The sequence below is a fragment of the Leucoraja erinacea genome, chromosome 18, assembly GCF_028641065.1.
Source record: "Leucoraja erinacea ecotype New England chromosome 18, Leri_hhj_1, whole genome shotgun sequence".
Classification (NCBI taxonomy): Eukaryota; Metazoa; Chordata; class Chondrichthyes; order Rajiformes; family Rajidae; genus Leucoraja; species Leucoraja erinaceus.
In genome coordinates this window covers 37537842-37557105 of record NC_073394.1, presented here as the reverse complement: position 1 = coordinate 37557105, position 19264 = coordinate 37537842, and the positions used below count along the sequence as shown (strand labels likewise).

The window sequence follows — 19264 nt, the reverse complement described above, 5'->3', positions numbered from 1 at the left end:
AGCTGGCCGAGTCCAGAGCGGGTGGAGCGGTGGTGGAGCGCTGCTGTGGCCCGACCTCCGGAGATTCGGAGGCCGCAACTGCGGGTCTGGCGGATGGCGGCCCCGGGAGCCTGCGGGTCCCTGGAGGGAGACCACTTTTCAGGGCTCTCGCAACGGCGACTTCTCCCGCTCGAGTTGCGGGGTCGAAGAGCTCCTGGAGCGGGGCCTGACATCACCGCCCCGCACGGCTTGGAATGGCCGCGGGACTCTGCGAGCGCACGCCGGGGGCTCTAGCATCAAGACCCAGTGTGCGACCTTGCACCACCCGGCGTGGCTTTAATGGCCGCGGGACAATCGCCATCGCCAGCCGGGGGCTTTGACTTTGACTATGACATCGGGGGGGGGGAAGAGTGCAGTGGAGAGATACGTTTTTTGGCCTTCCATCACAGCAATGTGATGGATGTTTATGTAAATTATGTTGTGTCTCGGGTCTATTTGTTTGTAATGTATGGCTGCAGAAACGTCATTTCGTTTGGACCTCAAGGGGTCCAAATGACAAATAAATTGAATCTAATCTAATGAGATATATGGAGGGGGCAGAGGAATTTTTGGGACAGGGCTATGGGAAAGTTGCAGGAACGATAAACTGTGATGTGGTACGTACAAGCTCTGGGGAACCAGAACTGAAATGGTCAACGCTAACAAATGGATCATTCAGATATCTGGTTGGTAGATTTGAGAAATGGCAAGTCCACATGGGTCAATGCTTTCTTGACTTCTGCATTTCATTTGAGAAGTTAGAAAAGCACATTGATCAGCAGGTCTGCTTCTGGACTTGGCACAGTGCCCACAACTGAAGTATTCAATAGCACCATGGTATAAGGTATCATACAGTGCCAAAGAGGGACTGACTACACTAGTTGCCAATGCAGTTGTCTTGCAGGAGGATGGGAGAGGGGACAAGTGTAAAACGTAGTCCAGACTAAGCAATGATCAGGCTCCCCGATGTAGCTATGTTCAATATCTATGACGTCCCATCCACTTCCATCACTGTCAAACTTATATTTAAAGATGGAGACACAAGGAACCGCAGATGCTGAAATCTTGAATAAAACACAAAGTGCTGGAGAAACTCAGGAAGTCAGGCTGCCATAATTCTTCCAGCACTTAGTGTTTTACTTGTATTTATGGATGCATTCAATTAACAGGGCAGCTGGTGTATGATTGTGATGTACAATTCGAGCCATCTATCCACCTACTGTATCACTTGCCCGGCTTGGTCCTGCCCCCACCACTTTTCCAGCTTTCTCCCTCCGCCCAACCCCCACGACAATCAGTCGGAAGGGTCCAAACCCAAAATATGACCTGTCCATGTTCTCCAGAGATGCTGCCTGACCCGCTGAATTACTCCAGCACCTCACATCTTGTTTTGTAAACTACCATCTGTAGTTCCTTGTGTCTCCAACATAAAACAATGAAGTTAGTTTGGTGAGGATGGACATACCTTGATGTTTAATTCCTTCGCCACCAGGCTTGGATTGAGGGGTAAACGGCACTTGTTTTTGAAGAACGTCTGTACACGGTCCAAGCTCTCCTGAAGGACAGCCTTTCAAGAAAAATAACAAAAGTTTTAATTTTTTTGGATATGCAGGGAATGGAGGGATATGGATCACCATGTCAGTACTGAACACGTGATCAATATCCCCCCCCCCCCCAGTCCTTCTGTCAACTTGTGTGGCCGTTTACAAGGATCTATTCACTTGGACCCAAAGCCCCTCTGAACATCAATGCTATTAAGGATCTTGCCATAACTTTATACTTTCCCCTTCCATTTGACCACCTAAAGTGCAACAGCTCAGATTAATTTAACGGCATCATGTTCAGCACGGACATGGTGGGCCGAAGGGCCTGTTGCTGCGCTGTACCGTTCTGCTTTTCAATGAAGCAACTTAATATTTCACTTTTGCAAAAGTACTTGTAATAGCGCTCACAGATGACATGCTGGGATGTGACCAGACGTCATAGGAGCAAAATTACGCCATTCAGCCCATTGAGTTTAATCCACCATTCAATCATGGCTGATCTATTTCCCCCTCTCAACCCCTTCTCCCCGTAACCTTTGACTCCCTAATCAAGAATCTATCAATCTTGGCTTTAAATATACCCGATGGCTTGCCTCCAAGGCCGTCTGTGGCAATACCCGAGGCACACGAGAGTAATGATCTTTGAATGAATAATATCCTGCGATTGTATATTCATGAGAATATAGAATGATATTCTCGAGAACACAGAATGATCGAGGGGATGATAGGGTTAACGTAGATGAGTGTATGACTGCACTCGGCCTGTACTCGCTGGATTGTAGAAGGATGAGGGGGTGGGGGACCTCATTGAAACCTACCAAATAGTGAAAGGCCTGGATAGAGTGGATGCAGAGAGGATGTTTCCACTAGTGGGGAAAGTCCAGGACCAGGGGGCACAGCCTCAGACTAAAAATAAGCATCTTTTGAATGGAGATGAGGAATTTCTTTAGTCAGAGAGTGATGAAGCAGTGGAATTCATTGCCACAGACAGTGGTGGAGGCCAAGTCATTGGACATTTTTTTAAAGAGATTTACAGGTTCTTCATTAGTATGGGTGTCAGGGTTTACAGGGAGAAGGCAGGAGAATGGGGTTGAGAGGGAGAGATAGATCAACCATGATTGAATGGTGGAGTAGACTTGATAGACCGAATAGCCTAATTCTCCTCCTATGAACTTGTAGATACATAAGAGTCATCCTTTTCTGGGAGTGGGGCTGGAGAGGGAAAGAAAAAGTGTCCGCTTTAAATACTCAATGGACCTACGAGGAATGCTGTTGCATATTACAGCTCCTGTGTACAAGAACCTTTGTCGATGAGTACAGTGGGGAAACCTGCAGAGACATGTAGCGCGTTGCATACTTTAGTTTCTGTGTTTATGCGAAGGCCGTACCTGCCTCGCTGATCCATTCGCTTGCCGAACCTTCTCTGCAACCACTCCCAGCTTGCGCACCAGCCTGCTCTGCCTCTCCAGCTCCTGCCTCAAGCCCAGGCCACACACACAGAGCAGGGCACCCAGCAGCAGCTCGTAACGCACCCCAAAATACGCCTCGTGGAGCGCGTTGTTCAGCAGCCTGTGAGGTTAGAGCACAGTTGAAGAATCAGCAACATACAGCAATGCGCGACCTCCAGTGTCTGTGTGGAGTTTGCGCGCTCTCTCTGCCATAACGCAAGTTTTATCCGGGTGTTTCGGTTTCCTCCCAAATCCCAAAGGCGCGCGGGTTTGAAGGTTAATTGGCCCTCTTTAAAATTGGCCTGAGTGTGAAAGTGGGATAACAGAACTAGTGTGAGCGGGTGATTGGTGTGGACTCGGAGGGCCAATGGGCCTGTTAAACCAATATGCAGACGAACCGACTAGAGGACAGGCCATCCTGGACTGGGTATTGTGTAATGAGGAAGGATTAGTTAGTGATCTTGTTGTGCAAAGCCCCTTGGGCAACAGTGTCCATAATATGGTGGAATTCTGCATTAGGACGGAGAGACTGGGGTCCTGAACTTAAAGAAAGGAGACTTTTAAGGTATGAGACGGGAATTGGTTAGGATAAGACTGGCAAATTATACTTAAAGGGTTGATGGTGGAGATGCAATGGCAAGACCGCATGCATGAACTCCAAAAATTGTTCATCCATGTCTGCCGAAAAAAGATGGGGAAGGCGGCACAACTTCGGCTAACGAGGAAAATAAAGGACGAGGCACATAAATTGGCCAGAGGAAGCAGCAAACCAGAGGACGGGGAGAAATTTAGAACTCAGGAGGACAAAGGGGTATTAAAAGGGGGAAAAAAAGAGCATGAAAGAACGCGTGCAGGGAAAACTGTCTGTAAAGGTTTCTTTAGATATGTAAAAATAGTGAAGATAAATGCAGGTTCCTTACAATCAGAGACAGGTGAATTTATAATGCGAAACAAAGAAATGGCAGAACAGTTAAACAAGTACTTTGGCTCCGTCTTCAGTAAGGAAGACACAAACAATATCCCAGAAATACTCCGGGACCAAGGATCTAGTGGGAGAACTTGAAGGGAATCCACATTAGTCAGGAAATGGTGTTAGGTAAACTGTTGGGACTGAAGGCAGATAAATCCCCACGCCTGATGGTCAGCATCCCAGAATATGCAAAGTGGCCCAACAAATCGTGGATGGTGATCGATTTCCAATGGTTTCTCGACAGTTCTGTAGCCTATTTAAGAAAGGAGGAGGAGGAAAACGGGCAATTATAGACCAGTTAGCCTTACATCGGCAGGGGGGGAGATGCTGGAGTCGATTATTAAAGATGTTATAGCAGCACATTTGGAAAGCAGTGACAGGATCGGTCAAAATCAGCATGGATTTATGAAGAGGAAATCATGTTTGATTGATCTATTGGAATTTTTTGAGGATGTAACAAGTAGAATGGACTTTCAAAAAGCCTTTGACAAGGTCCCATACAAGAGATTAGTGTGCAAAATTAGGGCACATGGTAAGGTCTCGACATGGATAGAGAACTGGTTGCAGACAGGAAGCAAAGAGTAAGAATAAATGGGTCCTTTTCAGAATGGCAGGCAGTGACTAGTGGGGTGCTGCAAGGTTTGGTGCTGGGACTCCAGTCATTTACAATATATATTAACAATTTAGACGAGGGAATTAAATGTAACATCTCCAAGTTCGCAGGTGACACAAAGTTGGGTGGTAGAGTGAGCTGCGATGAGGATGCTAAGAGAATGCAGGGTGACTTGGACAGGTTGGGCAAGTGGGCAGATGCATGGCAAATGCAGTATAATGTGGATAAATGTGAGGATATCCACTTTGGTGGGAAAAACAGGAAAGCAGATTATTATCTGAATGGTGTCAGATTAGGAAAAGGGGAGGTGCAACGAGATCTGGGTGTGCTTGTACATCAGTCATTGAAAGCAAGCATGCAGGTACAGCAGGCAGTGAAGAAAGCTAATGGCATGTTGGCCTTCATTGCGAGAGGAGTTGAGTTTGGGAACAAGGAGGTCCAACTACAGTTGTACATGGCCCTGGTGAGACCACTCCTGGAGTATTGTGTGCAATTTTGGTCTCCTATTTTGAGGAAGGACATTATAGCTATTGAGGGAGTGCAGCATAGGTTTACAAGATTAATTCCCGGGATGGCGGGACAGACATATGGGTCGAATACTGGGCTTGTATTCACTGGAATTTGGTGAATTTGAGGTGGAAAAACTTCTTAACCAGAGTTGTGAATCTGCGGAATTCTCTGCCACAGAAGGCAGTGGAGGCCAATTCACTGGATATTTTCAAGAGAGAGTTAGATTTAGCACCTAGGGCTGAAGGAATCAAGGAATATGGAGGGAAAAGCAGGAAAAGGGTACTGATTTTAAATGATCAGCCATGATTATATTGAATGGCTCGAAGGGCCGAATGGCCTCTCCTGCACCATTTTTCTACGTCTCCCTGCTGTATCTGTAAATTAATGTGGAAGGCAACATTAATTTGTGAAGAAATATCACAGAGTAGGCACTGCACATAATGATACACAATGGGAGAGGGGAGAGGGGAGAAGAGAGGCATCTAGCATTTAAGAGTGCAAACATTCATAAACAATGGGACGAGAAGCTTGAAAGCGTGCACCACCAGACTCAGGAACAGCTTCTTCCCCTGTTATCGGGCTTCTGAAAAGTCCTTCCATAAGCTAGGGCACTGTCCGATTCACCTCTACCCCATTGTGGACATTGGATTTTGTCTCTGGAACTGATATGCTACAATGCTGAGAACTATATTCTGCACTCTGTATCTTCCCCTTTGTTCTACCTATTGTAGTGGAGTTTCACGATTGTATTTATGTAAAGTATTATCTGATCTGATTGGAAAGCATGTAAACAAAGCATTTCACTGTACCTCAGTACATACAACAATAATAAACCTCATCTTAAATAATTGTAGGCATATTAAGCTTCAATAATTGGTACGCACCTTGAGATAAATGTTGCACAGATATCTTGACAGAGAAAAGTTTTCTGGAAACTAAAAATAGTACTGTGAAGGATTGTGTGTGCAAAGACGTTGCTATGGTAACCAAACTGGTTGACTCCAAAACTCGGATATTTAAAAACTGGCACTGGCACCGAATTTGCAAAGATTGTAGTGGGATTGGCAGAGAGTTGTGGATGTGGAGTGGGAAGTGGACATGCTATTTTTGCTTGGTTTTGTGGTGAGAATTGTCCAGGACGTGGAGCCCAGTTGGTGAAACCGTGCTCCCACTGTGCTCTTGTCACAAAGGCGTGCAGGTTTGCAGGTAAACTGGCTTGGTACAAGTGTAAATTGTCCCAAGTGTGTGCAGGATAATGTTAATGCGTTCATAAAATCTCTTAAAAATAGCAGTCAGGGGATATAGGGAGAGGGCAGGAACGGGGTACTGATTAGGGATGGTCAGCCATGATGCATTGAATGGCGGTGCTGGCTCGAAGGGCTGAAAGGCCTACTCCTGCACCTATTGTCTATAATGTGCGGGGATCGCTGGTCGGTGCGGACTCACCCTGTGTCCGCGCTGTATCTCTAAAAAAAGCTACACGGTCATAGGGAAAATGTGCAAACTCCACACAGTCTGCACCCGAGGTCAGTCTTGAACCTAGGACTCGGGTGCTTTGAGGTAGTAACTCTGGCAGCTAGAGAGAATAGCCTATTCTCAAATTTAATTGACATGGTTTACTGTACAGACTATTTTCTTATCCTTCAGTAGTCTTTATATCTTGGTCATAGTCATACAGCACGGAAACAGGCCCTTTGACCCAAACTCCATATGAGAAACAGCCCTGAGAACAGGCTGGAACCCATGTCTCTGGCCCAGAGAACCAGCGACCAGTACAATGATATTCAGTCCAATCCATTACAACAAACAATAATTGGACAGATATTTTTATTTAAGGAGAACAAAACATCTCTACAAGGAAATCACTGATAGCAGTTAAGTAAGTAATACTGGGGTAATTTGCAATTGAGCAAGAATGAAAGAGGCTATCTGTAAACTAAACTAAAATACCCCACTACCACAAAGCACACTCTTTCCAAGCAAGTCAGAGGAGAAAGCAACATTTATTATGCACACAATGTCTGAGGTTAAAAGTTATCTTCTCACCAGTATAAGTGGTGAGCCACACAGATATTCCCCAGAGCACGAGATAAGAGGAATTTCACCAAGGCATTGTCCAAGTAACACTCATGCTTCACAGCCTGGAAGTAAAACAAACAGCGACAAAGTAAATCACAGGACCTCGGCAAACACAAAACTCTGAGGCCCTCTGTGAATAGCAGGAAGACACCGAATCCAAATTTGTCTCAGAAATATATTCACTCAGTGCTGAATATTTTTCAGCGTTCATTTCGCCCAATATCGCATTGCTAGAAATATATACAGGAGTATTTATTTTCAAGGGGAAAAAACAGTTATGGAAATCCAAAATTAAAACTGCAAATGTTGCATTTGAAATGCTCAATAGGTCTGGTATCATCTGCAGAAAATATTAATGCTTCAGGTGAACAATGATGTTTTAAAAATTATACTTTGTAAATCATATGTTCCTCATGAGAAAATTTAATCAGGGCGTCGCACTCAGTCAAGGGCTCACTTTAGAAATACAGCACAGAAACAGGCCCTTCGGCCCACTGAGTCCAGCGATTCCTGTACACGAGCACCATCCTGCACATAATGGACAATTTACAATTTTAACCAAAGCCAATTAACGTACAAACCTGCACGTTTGGAATATGTGAAGAAACTCGAGCGCCTGGAGAAAAGCCAATTAACGTACAAACTGCACCCATAGTCAGTATCGAACCCTCGTCTCTGGCGCTGCAAGGCAGCAACTCTATCCTGCGCCACTGCCTTACCCCATCTTTAATCAAGGGCTCATGTCTTTACCAATACTGAGCGTTTCAATTTTGATAAACCCCGATCTGATTTGTATCATAACGTCATTCAATGTGAAATCGTTGAATTGTTTGAGACTGTGAATCAGTAAATGACACACCTCGACAAACTGGGGCAGGTAGTCAAGCAGTTCGCCATCAGTCATTTGGTCGATCCAGTTCACCGCTGTCCCTCGCACCTCCTTGTCTGCAAATCTAAAACAAACATCATGACCAAATGCTACAAGCCTGCTACTTTAAACTATGCTAGAGCCTTTAGTTCACCTATTCCATAGAAGTGCAAGGAGAAATGAATTGGCAATAGTGCAAAGCTAGTGTAAATAGGTGATTGGGGATTAGCACAGACCTGATGGGCTGAATGGGCTGTGTCCATGCTGTAAGATTCAAATAATTTACAATTCTTCAATAATAATATACAATACAATCTACAATAATTAAATTCTTCAAATTTGCAGTTTGCATGGAACATACACAATCTATACATAGAACAGTACAGCACAGGAACAGGCCCTTTGGCCCACCATGTACTGAACACGATGTCAAATTGAAGTCATCTCATTTGCCTACATTTGATCCACATCCCTCCAATCCCGGAAATTCTGTGCCTCTGTAAAACCTCTGAAACGCCACTATCGTATCTGCCTCCACCACCACCCCCCGCAGCACGTTCCAGGCACCCACCACCCACTGCGTATAAAACCTGCCCCACACATTTCCTTCAAACTTTGCCCCTCGCTATTAAAAAAATCCTTTTGTATTTGACATTTCTATCCTGGGAAAAAGGTTCTGACTTTCCCCGTCTCTCATAATTTTACATACTTCTATCAGGAATTCTTGGAGCCACTGGCTTTGCAGAGAAAACAATCCAAATCTGCAATTCCATGTGTCTCTGAAAAGCTTCTTAAACCCCACTGTTGTATCTGCCTCCACCACCACCCCTGGCAGCGTGTTCCAGCCATCCATCATCCTGTGTAAAAAAAAAAACTTGCCCCACACATCTCCTTTAAACTTTGCCCCATGAGTAATGAAGGATGGCTGCACTTAGGATAAAGGGTGATATTGTGGCTTCAAGAACACCAAGCAAGAAGAACAAGGAACTGTAGACACTGGTTCACAAAAAATACACAAAGTGCTGGAGTAACTCAGCGGGTCAGGCACCATCTCTGGAGAACATGGGTAGTCTGATAATTTAGTTTAGTTTAGAGATACAGAGTGGAAACAGGCCCTTCAGCCCACCTGGTCCGCACCGGCCAGCGACCCCCGCACATGTCCTGCACAGACTAGGGACAATTTATATTTATACCAAGCCAATTAACCTACAAACCTGTACGGCTTTGGAGTGTGGGAGGAAACCGAAGATGTTGGAGAAAAACCACGGGGAGAACGTACAGACTCCGTACAGACGGCACCCATAGTCGGGATCTAAGCCGGGTCTCCAGCGCTGTAAGGCAGCAACTCGATCGCTGCGTGCCACTAATTTATTCGCTTGGCTGTGTATTTGGAAGGAAAAAAGGGAGTACTGGTGCATGTTACACCTCTATTAAAAACTGTGAATCAAGATATACCAGGAGAGCACAAAGACTCAAAATCTCAGTCATAAAACTTGTGCAAATTAGATTTGTTCATCGTCAGCTTTCATCAACATAAATGAGATCCTAAATCCTTGGCGCAATGCACTTTGGTGTACCTACTGCTAACTTTGTTATTTTAAATACCCAATAAATGTTAGTTCTGGAAACCAATTGCACATCATTTTAGGATTGAATGCATTTGTTTTATTTATTCATCCCATTTGATTCCAAGAAAAATATTGTGGATGTTGCCCAGTTCATCACACAGACCAGACTCCCCACCATCAACTCCATGTACACTTCACGCTGCCTTGGGAAAGCAGCCCACATAATCAAAGTCTTGTCCCTCCCCGGTCATTCCTCTTCTCCCCGCTCCCGTCCGGCAGAAGATACAGAAGCTTGAACGCGCGCACCACCAGACTCAGGAACAGCTTCTTCCCCCGTTATAGATTTCTGAACAGTCCTTCCATAAGCTAGGATACTCTCCGATTCACCTCTACCCTATTGGCCTTTGTCTATGGAACTGATGCGCTACAATGCTGCAAACTATATTCTGCACTCTGTATCTTCCGTTTTGCTCTACCTATTGTACTGGAGTTTGAACTGATTGTATCTGCATGCTATTTACCTGATGTGATTGGATAGCATGCAAATCTTTTCACTGTACCCATATATGTGACAAGGGTTAACTTAAACCTTCTGCTATATTAGATGACAAGGTATGGCAATTACCATTTAAAATAGGAGTGTATAGTCCGGGGTTATCTTCCCATGAGTTAGGAAGAGAGTTTAGTTTAAAAGATACAGCAGAGAAACAGGCCATTCGGCCCACTGAGTCGATGCCGATCACTGATCACCTGTTCATACTAGTTCTATGTTATTCCATTTTCTCATCCACTCTCTATACATTGGGGGCAATTTAGAGGACAATGAATCTGCAAGTCTTTGGAATGTGGGAGGAAACCCCTGTGGTCAGAGAGAGAACATGCAAACTCCACACACAGACAGCACTCAAGGTCAGGATTAAACCGGGTCTCTGGCACTGAGAGGCAGCAGTTCCACCCGCTGCGCCCCCTGGTGAAATATTGATCACTGAAAACAGGAGGGGGGTTTACATCAGACTTCTCACATTCAACAAAACATCAACACTGATCAGAGAATAGATCCCCGAGCGATTAAAAAAGACACAAAGTGTTAGAGTAACTCAGCGGCTCAGGCAGCAACTCTGGCAAACATGGATAGACAACATTTTGGGTCAGGACCTTTCTTCAGACTGACCAGTTTGGTGGGGAGAAAGCTGGAAAGAGTTGGGCGTGTACCCAACTTCAAGAAGTTCTCCAATCCATTTGAAGGAGGGTTTGGGCCTGTAACGTCACCTATCCATGTTCTCAGTGATATTGCCTGAGCCAATGAGTTACTCCAGCACTCTGTGAAACGTCACCTATCCATGCTCTACCGAGATATTGCCTGAGCCAATGCGTTACTCCAGCATTTGATGTCTTATTTTTTATAAACCAGCTTCTGCAGTTTCTCATTTTTACGCTCCGAAAGAATACTTCAGTTGTAAGACTTTTGACTGCAGAAGACCAGTCCGGTTTTCCTACCAAAAACAGGATTTGCTAGTCAACATTCACTAGCAGCAGGTCAGAGAAATCAAAATAGAATTTTGATTGCTATTTAATAGTACATTAAGAAACAATGCAGATGTTGATCAGGAATCTTACCTTGAATCCAGCAGTTCGAGAGCAGAGATGGGAGGCAGTGGAGTCCATTGATGGAGAAGCGCATAGATCTCTGGGAGAGCATCCCAGTCCCAACTTGGTACACTAGCCAATAACTTGGGCAGGCTGGTGACGTGGGAAAAGCAGTACTGCCTCTTATCCCACAGGAGCTCCTTATCTGCCTTGGACAGTCTGCCGACAAACACAAATACTTGTTAAAACAATCAATCATTCATCCCCTTCCCATACACATCTCTCTGTCCTGGGCCTCCTCCGTTTTATTTCTATCAGTCTGAAGAAGGGTCCCGACCCAAAACATCTCCCATCCTTCTTCACCAGAGCTGCTGCCTGTCCCACTGAGTTACTCCAGCACGTTGTGTCTATCATTCATCAGTGTTTAATATAGAGGATGAACAATTTTCTCCACAAAATGATTACTGCTATATTCTCAGATGGTGCAAGCATGTTGCCTTACCGTCTTCTGGTAATTTTGTTTTTAAAAGATACAGTATGGAAACTGGCCTTTGGCTCACCAAGTCTGCGCTGACCAGACATTCCCGTACACGAGTTCTATCCTACACACCAGGGGACAATTTAGACAATAGACAATAGGTGCAGGAGCAGGCCATTTGGCCCTTCGAGCCAGCACCGCCATTCAATGTGGTCATGGCTGATCACCCCCAATCAGTACCCCGTTCCTGCCTTCTTCCCATATCCCCTGACCGCTATTTTTAACAGCCCTATCTAGCTCTCTCTTCATTTACAGAAGCTAATTAACCTGCAAGCTTGGACATCTTTGGAATGTGGGAGGAAACCGGTGCACCCGGAGAAAACCTACGTGGTCACAGGGAGAAGGGACAAATTCCGCACAGACACCACCCGTAGTCAGGATCAAACCCGTGTCTCTGGCGCTGTGAGGCAGCAACTCTACCAGCTGTACCACTCCACATATAGGCAAGGTTTAGGAGGATGGAGGCCAAACATGGGCAGGTATGAAGAGTGTAGATGGGGCATGTTGGACGGCCAAGGCAAGTCGGGCCTGTTTCTGTGCTATACGAGTCTTTGTAATGATCTGATCTGGTGGCAGTAAAGGACAGGATTGACCTTCAAGATGCAGCTACACAGTTAGTTGAAAGGTCTACCAACATCCTAAATGTGATGGCATCACTGGCAGAGAGGAAGGAAGGAAAGAAATTGATACGCATCTCCGCTATGAGCAGCTTGCTGGGATGTGGAAAATTGTCGAGTGACTTGACCCTGACTCCACTTCCATTTCCATACTGCTTAGGAGGCAGACCTTGTTGTGCAAACAATTCAGTTCAGACTGACTGACTCAGCAGATTGGGAACTGAACTCGAGACATTGTGGTGTGTTTGGTTAAATGATATGTTGTTTTCACCAACAAATGCCTGGAGTGTCAAACACATTGCTGTGTGTTGACAGAGTGCTGTGTCAACCTGACACTCCACCTTTCAGATGCGCAAATAATCTGTTCAGGGTCAAAGTTAAAAGCAACACCTTTGTGATTGTGAGGCAAATGCAAAGCTGGTAAATCTCAGAAACTTTGCAGTTTGTTATTTTAAAAAAAAGAATGATTTAAATCTATGGGCAGCTCAGTGGTGCAGCGGTAGAGTTGCTGCCTTTCAGCGCCAGAGACCCGGGTTCGGTGCTAAATACTGGTGCTGTCTGTACGGAGTTTGCACCTTCTCCCTGTGACCACATGGGTTTTCCCCGGGTGCTTCAGTTTCTTCCCACATCCCAGGTTTGTCAATTAACAGCAGGTCAGGCAGCATCTCTGGAGAAAAGGAATAGGTGACTTTTCAGGTCGAAACCCTTCTACAGACTGTTCTCCAGACTTTTCTCCAGAGATGCTGCCTGACCCGCTGTGTTTTTTCAGCACTTTGTATCGATCTTCGATGTAAACCAGCATCTGTAGTTCCTTCCTTCAGGTTTGTTGGTTAATTGGCTTTGGTATAAATTGTGAAATTGTCCCTCGTGTGTAGGATAGCGTTAGTGTCAGGGGTGATCGCTGGTCAGCGCGGGCTCAGTGGGCCAACGGGCCTGTTTCCGCACTGTATCGCTAAAGTAATGTCTAAAGTTTATCAGCTGAACTTTAAACACATTGGCACATGCCTTCCACCACAGTGAGGAGGTGTTTGGTGAACTCACTGTGGTGGATGTTAAATTTGTGTTGACTATGTGTTTGTCATTTTTTTTAAATTATATGTATGACTGCAGGGAAACAGAATTTCGTTCAGACCGAATGGTCTGAATGACAATAAATGAATCTAATCTAATCTAACACACACAGCGAAATCAAATATAACAGCGAGGTGTCCACAGGAAAGACTTACTCAAATGTCGAGTCTTTAGCAAACACGTCAAGAAGCTGCTGCTGGAAGGCTTGATCTAGTGTTTCAAAGCCCAGCTCCACCATCCGGCTGCACTCTGGAGGATGGTATACAATATCAAATGCCAAGGATGGAAAATCCACCTACGTTAAAAGTACAGATTAGAGTCTGCTGCCTTGTCACCTGCTATAAACCAGGCAAAATATACAGAGAGTTCAGGCAGCACATAAAATGATGCACGGAGGAAATTAGTCTGCAGTTGCAGTCAATTTTTTTCTTTCAATGACAAAAGCAAAAAGGCTTGGGTTAGTCTACGGATACAGCATGGGAACAGGCCTTTCAGCCCATCAATTCCATGCTTTGTGCACGCACAACTAATTAAATCGCTTTGCTAAAAAAGAGCTCTCTTCCGCCACATGTGTTTAGTGTTCCCCCATCATGGAAATAGGACATTCAGCCCACCGACCATCCCATTTGCACTGATTCTATGCTATTCCACTTTCTCATCCGCTCCCCACACACTAGGGGCAATTTACAGAGGGCCAAATAACCGACAAAGGCGCACGTCTTTGGGATGTGGGAGGAGCACCCGGAAAATCCCCATGCAGTCATGATCGAACCCGGGTCTCTGGCGTTGTAGCTCTACCGCTGCGCCACTGTGGCACCCTAGATTCCCAAAGGAAATTCAACAGAGGAGAAAACATCAGGAGAAAACACGAGTTAGATTAATTTTCTCCAGGAGAGAATAATATTCACCTGTAACACCACTCTCCCCATCGAGCTCCCCTTTCTGTGTGCGGTCCCTGCACTCGGGTTCCCCGAGTCCAACGTCCAGAGACTGAGTAACTTCCTTCCGCTCGTCAACACACTAGCAAGCAAAACACATTCATCAAAGACATGGACATTCAAAGCAAACGCCAAGATAGCCCGCCAATGCCTCAACTTCTTTAGAAGGCTTAGGAAGTTCAGCATCACCCCAACAACTCTCACCAACTTTGGTTGGTGAGCTGCAGAAAGCATTTTATTGGGACGCACAATCATAGTTTGGAAACTGCCTCATCCAAGACCGCAAGAAATTTCAGAATTGTGGACACAGCCCAGATCATCACACAAACCAACTTCCCTTCCACTGACTCCATCTCTACTTCACGCTACTTCAGCAAGGCCACCAGTCTCACCCCGGTCACTCCCTCCTCTCCCATCACACAAGAGGCATAGAAGTTTGAAAACACATACATCCAGATTCAGGGACAGTTTCTTCCCAGCTGTTCAGATTCAGATTCAGATTCAATTTAATTGTCATTGTCAGTGTACAGTACAGAGACAACGAAATGCATTATTCACCTGTAACACCACTCTCAGGCAAATCAGGCAAATTAATAATCCTATCACAAACTAAGGAGTGGTCCTCAGCCAACATCCACCTCACTAAACCTTATCCCCTTCTCAGGCAACTGAACTGTCCTCTCAAGTGGTCTTGACCTTCCATCTACCTAATTGGAGACCTTTGAACTATCTTTAATTGGACTCTACTGGACTTTATCTTGCACTAATTTGCTTTGATGGTTTGATTGTAATCGTGTATAGTCTTTTCGCTGCAACACAAAGCTTTACACGGTACCTGGGTCCACGTGACAATAATAACCTGGAGACTCGGAGGGGTGGTTGTTGTCTACAAGCACAATGACTATGTTGGGCAGAAAAATCACGCTAATGGCCTGAGATCATATCTGGTCAGAAGGCCCTTAGCTATTTTTCCATGTTCTAGAAACAGTTAAAAAGTACAGTTGATAAAACTAAAACAGGATAGATGCAAGGAACTGCAGATGCAGGTTGTCAAAATAAGACACAGTGCTACACTAACTCGGCGAGTCACGCAGCATCACTGGAGGACATAAGTGGCTTGCAAAAGTATTCATACCCCTTGAACTTTTCCACATTTTGTCACGCTGTTTGTTCACTCATGTTCTCTAACAAACCTCTGAGGCCTTCACAGAACAGCTGTATTTATACTGAGATTAGATTACACACAAGTGGACTCTATTTACTAATTAGGTGACTTCTAAAGGCAATTGGTTGCACTGGATTTTATTTAGGGGTATCAGAGTAAAGGGGGCTGAATACTTTTGCACGCCACACTTTTAAATTTGTAAAAAAATTTGAAAACCATGTATCATTTTCCTTCCACTTCACAATTATGCACCACTTTGTGTTGGTCTATCACATAAAATCCCAATAAAATACATTTACGTTTGTGGTTGTAATGTGACACAATGTGGAAAAGTTCAAGGGGTATGAAAACTTTTGCAAGCCACTGTAGATAGGTGACGTTTCGATTCGGGATCCTTCTTCAGCCTGATCCGCTGCATTACTTCTACACTTGGTGTCTTTTTTATGTTTTATGACACCAAACGTTCAAAATATTTGTATTGAAAAACTCTCATTTGACACAATTTAAAATAAAATTTAACAAATTATTGCGTTCCCCTTTGCTTTTTGATAAAGGTGGATAACCTATAAGGAGAGCTCGGACATGCTTGAGATTGTTTTCTCAGGAACAAAGGGAGACCCGAGAGATGTCTATAAAATGATGAGAGGCGCAGATAGGGTAGACGTCAGAACTTTTTTCTCCAGGGTGGAAATGGCAAAAATCTGAGGGCATAGCTTTAAGGTGCGAGGTGCCACGTTTAAAGATGTGTGGTTGTGGAGGCAGATATGATAGTGGCATGTAACAGGGTTTCTAGATAGGCACAATGCCCTCCCTAATCAAGAACTTATCAATCTCTGCATTCAAAATACCCAATGTGTTAGGCTCCAGACATCTGTGGCAATTAATTCCACAGATCCACCATCCACTGGTTAAATAAATTCCTTCTCATCCCCATTCCAAAGGTACTGCCTTTTATTCTGAGGCCGTCTCCTCTGGTTGTGGTCTCTCCCACTAGTACAAACATCCTCACCACATCCAGTCTATCCCAGGCCTTTCATTATTTGATAGGTTTCAATGAGTTCCTTGCTCATCCTTCTGTCACATTGTAGTGAGAAGATGAAAAATAAAATAAATAATTACCGATTAAAGTTGAAGAGAGGCATAGACACTCGGCCGAGATACTCTGGCCCTTTCCTTTGCTTGTTAGAGTCGGGGGATCCAGCTGCTGTTGGATTGGGAACGCCATACAGACTGACACTTAGCATCGATTCAAGGGCCAACTGAGAAATCTGTACCGGGAAACTGATTCTGGAAGGCAACAACAACAAATGGCTGGTTAGACACGATAGTCATAAGTCATAGGAGCAGAATTAGGCCATTCAGCCCATTGAGTCTACACCACCATTCAATCATGGCTGATCTATCTTTCCCTCTCAACCCCATTCTCCTGCCTAATCCCCATAACCCTTTGATGCCCTTACAAACAGGGGGGCACAGTGACACAGCGTACTGCCTCACAGAGCTGGTCATCCAGGTTCGATTCGGACCACCGGTGCTGTCTGTATGGAGTTTGTACGTTCCCCCTGTGACCATGTGGGTTTTCACTTGGTACTCCACGACACTCCAAAGATGTGCAGGTTTGTAGGCTAATTGGCTTCGGTAAAATTGTAAATTTGTCACTGGTGTGCAGGATAGTGTTAGTGTGCGGGGTGAGTGCTGGTTGGCATGGTCGGTGGGCCAAAGGGCCTGTTTCCACGTTGTATCCCAGAAGTCTAAAGTAAAGTTTAATGAAGGATTTGTCAATCTCCGCTTTAAAAACACACAACCACAATCTCCATAGCCATCAGTGGCAATTAATTCCACAGATTCATCACACTCTGACTAAAGAAATTCCTCATCTCCTTTATATAGTTCCTTTTATCTGAAACACTGAAAAGGCAAACCCATTAGGTTGGCCAGGGTGGAATGAATCTTGATAATCAAGGTTTTCAGATCAACTCTGTTGAACTAATTTAAGTACGAGAGAAATAGTGTGGAAACAGACCCTTCGGCCCAACTTGCCCACACCTGCCAACATTTCCCAGCTACACTAGTCCAACCTGCCCATATTTGGTCCATATCCCTTCAAACCTGTCCAATTCATGTACCTGTCTAACTGTTTCTTAAATATTGGGATAGACCCTGCCTCAACTACCTCCTCGGGCAGCTTGTTCCATACACCCACCACCCTTTGTGTGAGAAAGTTATCCCTCAGATCCCTTAAATGTTTTCCCCTTCACCTTAAACCTATGTCCTCTGGTTCTCGATTCATCTATTCTGGGCAAGAGGCTGTGTGCATCTACCCAATCTATTCCTCTCATGAGCTTATACACCTCAATAAGATCACCCCTCATCCTCTTGCGCTCCAAGGAATAGAGTCCCAGCCAATTTAACATCTCTCTATAGCTCAGATACTCAAGTCCTGGCAACATCCTTGTAAATATTCTCTGCATCCTCTCCAGCTTGACAGCATCTTTCCTATAACACGGTGCCCAGAACTGAACACAATACTCTAAATGCAATCTCACCAATGTCTCATACAAATGCAACATGACCCCCCCAACATCTATACTCAATACTCTGGCTGATGAAGGCCAATATGCCAAAAGTCTTTTCGACCACCCGATCTACCTGCGACTCGACCATCAAGCAACCGTGCACCTATACTCATGGATCCCTCTGCTCTACAATGCTCCCTAGAGACGTTACTGTGTAGGTCCTGCCCTTGTTCCACATCCCAAAATGCAACATCTCACATTTCTCAGTATTAAATTCCATCAACCATTCCTCCACCCACCCGGCCAATCGATCCAGATCCTGCTGCAATTTTTCACAACCATCTTCACTATCTGCCCTGTATGTTCTCATCCAAATCATGGATGTAGATGACAAACAGTAACGTGCCCAGCACTGAACCCTGAGGCACACCACACGTCACAGGCCTCCAGTCCAAGAAGCAACCTTCTACTCCTTCCACGAAGCCAATTTTCTATCCATTCAGCTATCTCTCCTTGGATCCCATGCAATCTAACCTTCCAGAGCAAGGGTTAACTTCTTGGCAATTTCTTGAAAAGCAGTAATATGGACATACAGGAGTTATTAGCAGAAAATGTAATTTCTCCTTGAAATGAGATGTACAGAAACATAGGGAAAACAAGGTGCAGGAGTAGGCCATTTGGCCCTTCGAGCCAGTATCGCCATTCCATATGATCATGGCTGATCATCTAAAATCAGTACCCTGTTCCTGCTTTTCCCCCCTATCCCTTGATTCCGTTAGCCCCAAGGGCTAAATCTAACTCTCTCTTGAAAACATCCAGTGAATTGGCCTCCACTGCCTTCTGTGGCAGAGAATTCCAGATTCACAACTCTCTGGGCGAAGAAGTTTTTCCTCATCTCAGTCCTAAACTGCCTACCAAAAATTCTTAAACTGTGACCTCAGGTTCTGGACTCCTCCAACATCGGAAACATTTTTCCTGCATCTAGCCTGTCCAATCCTTTAAGAATTTTATATGATTCTATGAGATTCCCTCTCATCCTTCTAAATTCCAGTGAATACAAGCCCAGTCAACTCATTCTTTCATCATGTGTCAGTCCCGCCATCCTGGTAATTAATCTGGTGAACCTACGCTGCACTCCATCAATAGCAATAATGTCCGTCCTCAAATTAGGAGACCAAAAGTGCTCACAATACTCCAGTTGTGGTCTCACCAGA

General features: G+C 44.8%; 2 protein-coding genes across 4 annotated transcripts in view; both read right to left on the bottom strand.

Annotated features, from left to right (window-relative positions):
- Nucleotides 1–19264, bottom strand: part of rps13 (ribosomal protein S13) — a 319891-nt gene that overhangs the window by 54772 nt on the left and 245855 nt on the right. The window lies entirely within an intron of this gene.
- Nucleotides 1–19264, bottom strand: part of pik3c2a (phosphatidylinositol-4-phosphate 3-kinase, catalytic subunit type 2 alpha) — a 157884-nt gene that overhangs the window by 25015 nt on the left and 113605 nt on the right. For all 3 annotated transcript variants that reach the window (XM_055649867.1, XM_055649865.1, XM_055649866.1), the window contains exons 14-21: nt 16654–16821; nt 14340–14451; nt 13587–13726; nt 11236–11424; nt 8042–8135; nt 7150–7244; nt 2951–3131; nt 1484–1585 (exon numbers count right to left, since the gene is read on the bottom strand). In XM_055649867.1, the coding sequence (XP_055505842.1) occupies nt 1484–1585; nt 2951–3131; nt 7150–7244; nt 8042–8135; nt 11236–11424; nt 13587–13726; nt 14340–14451; nt 16654–16821 (1081 nt within the window). The remainder of the gene's footprint in view (nt 1–1483; nt 1586–2950; nt 3132–7149; nt 7245–8041; nt 8136–11235; nt 11425–13586; nt 13727–14339; nt 14452–16653; nt 16822–19264) is intronic.